Source organism: Bubalus bubalis, chromosome 6 (genome assembly GCF_019923935.1).
Source record: "Bubalus bubalis isolate 160015118507 breed Murrah chromosome 6, NDDB_SH_1, whole genome shotgun sequence".
In the NCBI taxonomy this organism is placed as follows: domain Eukaryota; kingdom Metazoa; phylum Chordata; class Mammalia; order Artiodactyla; family Bovidae; genus Bubalus; species Bubalus bubalis.
The window spans coordinates 30,127,231-30,134,831 of record NC_059162.1 but is presented as its reverse complement, the minus strand read 5'-3'; the positions used below and the strand labels follow the sequence as shown (position 1 = coordinate 30,134,831).

Here is a 7,601-nt window from a genome sequence, read left to right as displayed (position 1 = left end):
GATAGAGGTAGCCCCAAGAAACCTTGGAGATCATCATATTCAACTGCATCATTTGTTTTTGTTAAGCCAGATTCCATATTGTTTCGCTTCTAATATTCCCCAATGGAAATCACAGCTATTAAGCCAACCATTAGGTTTGGGAAACAATGATCAATATGGATATGATCTGATTATTTGGTTAGGTGCCATTTTAGAGAGAGACATTTGCAATGTGACTTCTTTAATTATGCAGTAATTTCCAGACTAGTGTCCTACCAGAATTAATTCACTGGGGTTTGCAGCTTATTTCTAGACTATTTTAAAACTGAACCTAAGCTTTTTAAGAGGGGTGAATCAAATAGAGAGTTATAAAGGTGATTTAGCAATGCTTTTGGCCTTGTCATAGATATTACTATTTAGCACAAATTAAAATAACTTGAGTGTTTGTTTATAAGACCATATGTTAAGTGCTTGCTTGACTCAAATAGCTCCATTCAGTTCTCACAACTCAGGTAGGTGAGTATTGTTATTATACCTATTTTGTGGATGAGGAAACCAAAGTTAGACAAAAGTTTACTCAAGATCTCAGACCTAATAAGTAGAAAAGCTGAGATTTCCAGTCTGACTCCAGAACTCAAGTTCCTAATTACTGCAGTTTTCTGTTAAGGGTCAATATAACTTATCTGTGGTTGAGGCATGTGGCAGATACTGTTGGGCATGTACTGAACAATCATTCTCCCTTTCTCCTCAAGAAGCAGAACCCCAATTTTGCTCAGAGTGACTCATGGTGTCACTGAACCATGGCAATTCCATTTTCTTGTCAGTGACTGGTCTGCAGTGGGCATGTGACCATTTTCAGGCTAATAAGGGAGATTCTATGGCACGTGTGAGGGCAGTCTGGGAAAGATTTTTCTCCTTCAGAAAAATGGTAGCAGCAGTGCCTTTCCTTCGTTCCTGCTTGTACAACCTTCCCTTCCTGCTTGTACAACCTTTCCTTCCTGCTTGACCTCTGAGGATGTGATGTCTGGAGCTATGGCAGCCACACTGCAATCTAGAGGTGAGAAGCCCAGAGATAAAACCCAACATGAATATGATTTTAGAGAGCAGGCACAAAAAGAGCTTGGGTCCGCAATGATGTGATTGTACTGCTGAACTAAGCCCAAGACTACTTTCATTTGAACCTCATGTTAAAGATGTAATAAATAACTCCACGCTTTAAGTCACTGTTAGATACTCCATTCGTTGTGGCTAAAGATATCCTGATAGATACAATCTGGGCAAGAAAAGATGTCTTCCCAGAATTGCTGCAAAAATAAATCAAGTGGAGATTATTAAGACTTCATCCAGGAATCTGTTAGTGTAGGTAGTAGTTCAGAAAAAAATACTCCAGCTATGTCTCAGATCTGTGTAAATCTGAGCAATCCACATGATCTCTCTGCTGGCTATTTTCCCTTTTTCTCTCTGGATGTGCTGCTTCCTCTTCTCTGTCTGATTGACTGACAGGGACTTTCAAAAGGCTCTCCTGCTCTCTGGCTCCTGGTTGGATCTGTCTATTGGGATGCACAAGCAGGAGGATGGAGGAGAGAGGTGAGTGAGAGAGAAATCCTCTGGCTTTGTCCTTGGGTGATTACTTAGGCTGACTGCCTCTCTGTTTGAAGGTCATAGACTTCGGTCAGGCTGCCCTTTCTGTGATGAGTTTTGGTTCTGTTCCTTTCCCCTTGCTTTTTACAGATGGAGCAGCTTGTAGCCTCAGGGTTCCATTTTCCCTTGTGGTTTCCCACACCTTGCCCATATCTTTGTAAAGTACCATTTGTTTCCTGCGGAGGCCCTGACTGATATAATGGTGTGAACAAAATTACTGCAGCTGTTGAAGCTTGGGCCAGTCTATCCGAGACGTGGTGAGATTGTGGAGTTATTCATAGTTTAAATAAGGGTTTTCTCCAACCATTAAAGGAAGACAGGAGACTATATAAATGTCTTACTGCAAAAGTGAAAGTATCCTAGCTCAGAGGAAACACTTTCCACCTGAGGACAAGGTGACCTGGAAGAGATGGCATTTGGGCTGAGGATGGATAGGATTGTTTTAAATAAAAAGGGGAGAGTGTGAGCCAAATCAGGGAGAAGAGAAAGCTTAAGAAGAGGTTGTGAAAAATTAGTGCTGGATGGGCCTAACATGTCCTTTATTCACTGTAAGTTCTCGCTCCACCTCCTTTACAGGTGAGTGAACTTGAAACTGAGATTTGGTCAAGGTCAGATAGCAAGTAAGTAGCATGCCAGGATACCAGCCCAGGTTTGCTAGCTGGTTCCTAATCCAATTATAGCCCATCTTCCTCCCCCACCCCCGCCCTGCCCCCGTCCCCTCCGCCTCCTCCCCCTCCCCCCCAGCAGTCTTGTCAGTCTCTCCTACTAGACTGTGATCGCCTTGAGAACTGAACTTCCGTTTTCCTCACTCTTGACCCCAGTATTCTAGCACAGTGTCTGACATAAAGTCGTCCTCCTCTTCATCAGCAATTAAATGGTAAGAAGTACCTACTCCCTGCCAGGCACTATACTGATATTTTATAGGTACCTCATGTAATCTTTACAACAACTTCCGTTCAGTCGCTCAGTCGTGTCCGACACTTTGCGACCCCATGGACTGCAGCACGCCAGGCTTCCCTGTCCATCATCAACTCCTGGAGCTTGCTCAAACTCATGTACAACAACTTGGGAGGGTATAATTATCTCCACTTAACAGCCGAAGATGCTGTGGCTCAGAGAGGTTGTCCAATTTGAGGTCACACAGCGGTATGCAGGACTCTGTTTTACGTTCCATCAACCAGACTCCGGAGTCTTTGCCTCAAAGGATAATAACTTTTGCTGAAGAAATGAACGAACGAGAAACGTTGACTCTGAAGAAATGAACGAACGAGAAACGTTGACTCACTTTAAGTGGTCGGCTGTAACTGGCTACCCCGAGGCTCTGCCACCTCTGTCCTCGGACTCAGCATGACGCCTGCCCTCCAAAGTACCCCAGCTAGTCTCAGTGCCCAGAGAAGACAGGGGCCCAGGCTCCGCCCCTACTCCACCCAGCCCGCCAGCCATGCCTCCACCTCGGGGAGTTCGGCAGCTCTTCTATCCGAGTTTTCTCCTTGCTGCGGCCGCCGCACCGAGGGCCTCTCTCGGCCCTGCGTTCTGGAGCCGATCCCACACCCCTGCCCCTCCTTCTCGCTCTCCCTGACTCTTCAAACTTTCTTCCACCCTCTTTAAACTTCAGTCATCCTAGTGCCCGCCTCCTTCACTTCCGTCAGCCAATCGGTCGTTAGCGTTCTCGCCGGGGATCCGCCCCCTTTCCTCCGAGGGCCAATCTCCAGCGAGAGTGTCGAGTGCTTGGGCTCTTTCCCAAGCGCCTGGCCCGTGACGGCAGCGCGCCGGGCGCCGCGCGGCGGGAGGGGGCGGGGCTCTGGATGAGGGATGGGCGAGGGCGGGGGGAAGGGAAGAGGGAGGAGGAGGAGGTTGCGGCGGGTTTGAAAGCGGCAGTTTCCTGGCAGCTTGGGCAGGCGTTGGTCTCCGCGATCCAGCTCCGCAGCGGCCACGATCGATCCTGCGACGGGTCTACGCGCGCTTGTGCGCGCCCCCGACGGATTTTTCCCGGTTCCGGCTCTCCAGCTTCACCTCCCCGCCCCCCTGCTTCTGCCTTTCCCGCCGCTCCCGCGCGGAGCCTGGGGGCCAGCCGTCGGCTGTGACCCCGCCCGAAACCCCTCTGGAGCCGCCCGGGGGCAATCCCCTTTTCCTTTCTTCAGCCTAACCCGGGTGGCCCTCGCGGAGCCCGGTCAGACCCGGAGATCGCCGCCGGGAGAGGTGTCCGAGGGGCGTCTCGGGGTTCGGAGCGGCTCGGCCCCCAACGGGCTGTGGTCGGCGAGGGGGACGCCGGAGCGGCGAGGCCCCCCTCGCCGGGCTGCGCGGGCCGCCCGGGGCCCCCAGGCTGAGAGGGGGCCAGAGCGGCGCCCCCGCCGCCCGCGCGGGGTCTCCCCCATGGTGCAGCGGGGTTCGTGATGTCGAAGACGTTGAAGAAGAAGAAGCACTGGCTCAGCAAGGTGCAGGAGTGCGCGGTGTCCTGGGCCGGGGCCCCGGGCGACTTGGGCGCCGAGATCCGGGGAGGTGCGGAGCGCGGCGAGTTCCCCTACCTGGGGCGGCTCCGCGAGGACCCCGGCGGGGGCACCTGCTGCGTCGTCTCGGGCAAGGCGCCCAGCCCCGGGGATGTGCTGCTGGAGGTGAACGGGACGCCTGTCAGCGGGCTCACCAACCGGGACACCCTGGCTGTCATCCGCCACTTCCGCGAGCCCATCCGTCTCAAGACTGTGAAGCCAGGTACGCCGGCCCTGTCTTTCTGTCGCGGAGTGGGGGGAGTCCGGGGTGGGCGTCTGAGGAGCGGCAGCCCCACCCCACCGCTTATCATCCAGGGTAATCCTGAGCCTCCAGGGTGTGCCGAACTCCCTGTCAATGGGGAGGGGTGGCGGTGCTGATTCCCATTTTGCGGGTAGGAAAACTGAGCTCTGGCTTGGGCGGGCTGCTCTGCTAGCTGTCACAGAATTGCCACCAGAAGCTGGGTTTCCTTAGTTCGTAGCTCCATCTCCCGCCGCAGTTTTTGACTAGAGGAAAACCCAGCGTTTTTCTGCTCTTCTTTGTGGACGAGGTTCTCAGGATTGTAGCATATTCTTTGGAACAGTCTTAATGCATTTTCTTATAGAGGAAAAGATCTTTATTACTAAGGCACTTGGTGCCAAGGTTACCACCTAGTGTACCTGAGAGCTTAGCTGCTTCAGTGTTTCTTGTACACTAGCAACACCTCGGAGCTGACAGCCTAACTTGTCAGCTCAGGTGGTTCAGGTGTCTGTGTACCGATGGTGTACAATATGCGATTTGTGGCAGAATGGTGTATTTTTTCAGGGAGCTGTTGAGTAGTCTGGGTTTCGAAGGAAGGTCTAGGTGCCTCCCGGAGTAAAATCTTTTGTAAATCTTTGATTTTATGGAATTTTGTTGAAGTGGTGGGTTGCAAAGGCCCCCGTTGCCCTGGTATCTTTTATGCTACTAAAATCTGCTGCAAAGCTCGTTACGTTTATGGCATACTTGCCAGTTTCTAAGCATTGATTAGACTGCGTACAGCGTACAGTGAAATCTGATAGGAGGTAATAGCCCTCATTGTATTTGTTGTCGATAACATCGCTGGTCATTTCAGCATTGGTGGAATGTGGTTTTGTTTCCTGAGATATTTGAAGGGGAGAGAATTATGACTATAACGTTACTAGAAATTAAACTATTTTTTTTTCTGAGTGTGTTCTACTGAATATACAGTGAATCAAATTATAATGGTCTGCTTAATAATGACTTGGGATGGAAAAAATCAGTCCATCCCTACACTGCAAAATGCTGGAAAATTCTGGAGAAAAATTTAACATGTCTCCCTCACTTTTTTTTCTCAGCAGCTCACTTTGGGAATATCTTTTTAGTATTCTTTAGGCTTAATGGAAACTGATGGTTTGTGGTGCAGTATCCATATGTGTATGTATTGTGGATGTATACACACACACTCACATGTGTCTGTGTGTATACATGCGATCTTAATTAAGATTTTCTTCATATGGTCTGTTCCATTACGTTCATTTTAAACTTATGGGTTTATGTGAGATTTTCTTTTTATTGTTAATTAAAAAAACTTTGGCAGACTTTAAACATCTTACAGCTTTTTGAGTTAAAAAAAAATTCTTAATTCAAACTTCTAGAGCCATTGGTGAAAGGTAGAGGAAAGGCTTTGGAGACAGTAATTTAGCCAGTCAGGCACTCTCTGTAATATGCAAGATACTATATATACAGTATTATTGGTCTAAGTGCCATTTAGTTCATATCCATGAATCGGGGAATATTGAGAACATTTGCATCATTGCTTTGTGTTTTGTTTTGATTAATTAGGGGTATATATAAAAGTGTTACTTATTTTCTGAAATAGTTAAAAAAATGATTGAAGAGGAAGTTGTTATAATCTCAAGTTATTGTGATTCTTTTAGAAGACTGGGAAATTGTGTCTTTCATTGATATTAGTCTAGTCTAGTCCACATGTTATTAATTTCTCAGCCTTTATATAAAATTTATGAAGATAATTCAAAAGTTTAGAGTGTATTCAGTGATGTTAATTAACTTAAAAAAAAAAAATCACATACCCCAGAATGTAGTTGACATTTTTGTAGTAATAAAAATTTTCCCTCTTGCATACTGTCTTGTCTTAAATGTTTAGCAAAAATAAACTGTACTGGGTATAACACATTTTGTAATCACTAATGATAAAGTTCCGAACAGTATACTTATTTTTTAGAGATACACTCTGCTTCATTAATTTCTAAAGGATACCACTATATGTCATCTGAGATTAATATTCTTCTTTCTAAGCAAGTTGTTGATTTCTTTTAAAAAAGAGTGGGTTTTAAAAAATTTCCTTAATAGCCTTTGTTGTTGTTGTTTAGTTGCTAAGTCACGTCCAACTCTTCTCAACCCCATGGATTCTAGCCCATCAGGCTCCTCTGTCCATGGGATTCTCCAGGCAAGAATACTAAGAGTTGGTTGACATTTCCTCCTCCAGGGGATCTTCCTAACCCAGGATCGAACCGAGTCTCCTGTGTCTCCTGCATTGGCATATGGATTCTTTACCACTGAGCCATCTGGGGAGCCCTAGCCTTATGTTAGGCATTGTATTAAATTGCTTTCTTAAATGGCTTTACATAAACAAGATTTACTATAAAATAGCAAGCTTTTTGTAGTTTAAGCACATGACTTTAAATGTTAGATAGAAACTAAGAACTTGAAGAGGTTATTTGTAAAACTTTGAGTGTGATTAAAGCAGCATATATATTATCTCCAGAGGAGACAAAGATCCTATCCCGTTAGGATTAAACTTGAAATATGAAAATACAGAGTAAGGAAATGTTTAAAAAATTTTCTATTCACATTGGGGTCTTTCCCCCCTCCTTTTAATCTAAACTTTGTAAGAAATGTGTTTTTCAATGTAATAAGGTATTTTAAAGTGTATCTTGTCTCTTCTCTTGATTTAACTTTATTAAATCTTATTACATTATTTATTATTAATCTTATTTGTTAACCTGAACTTTATGAAACTGTGTTTAGAAACTAGCACAATGCAAGAGTGGATTCAGCCATTTCTGTAAGATGTATTATTAGTAGGGAGTGACCTCATATTGTCTTCTGACAAAGTCCATGGTGGGAGAATGAACCGGACTGTAGGCTATGACTGACCCAGTGCTGTTTCTTTCTTGATTTCTCCTTTCATCTGGTAGGTGTTAAAGGGAGCTCAGCCAAAGCCAGTACCATCACCCAGATGACTTAACAACGGTTTTATGGCACTGTCTGTCTTTAGCTTTGTCTTGGGTTTTATATATTTTCTTCTGTTCTAATCTTTAATGGAGATTTGAAAGTAATTCTTTTAAAATATGGCTCCTAATCTGAGAGTTTTGTAAGAGAAATAGGAAATTTCTTACTGAATTCTTACTATTGATGTGGTATTTAGCATTCAGGACTCTCCTGCTCCACCTGATTCTTGGGCCAAATCGACACCTGTTTCTTAACTACGACCT

At 45.7% G+C, this 7,601-nt stretch overlaps 1 protein-coding gene across 5 annotated transcripts in view; it reads left to right on the top strand.

Moving 5' to 3' along the window:
- Positions 1-3,470: 3,470 nt before the first annotated feature.
- MAGI3 (membrane associated guanylate kinase, WW and PDZ domain containing 3) overlaps positions 3,471-7,601 on the top strand; it is a 262,326-nt gene continuing 258,195 nt past the window's right edge. For 3 of the 5 annotated variants that reach the window (XM_044944528.2, XM_025289420.2, XM_044944527.2), the window contains exon 1: positions 3,471-4,329. In XM_044944528.2, coding sequence (XP_044800463.1) covers positions 4,014-4,329 — 316 coding nt within the window. In that variant the 5' untranslated portion in view covers positions 3,471-4,013. The remainder of the gene's footprint in view (positions 4,330-7,601) is intronic. The other 2 variants (XM_025289418.2, XM_025289417.2) reach the window with 1 other exon arrangement.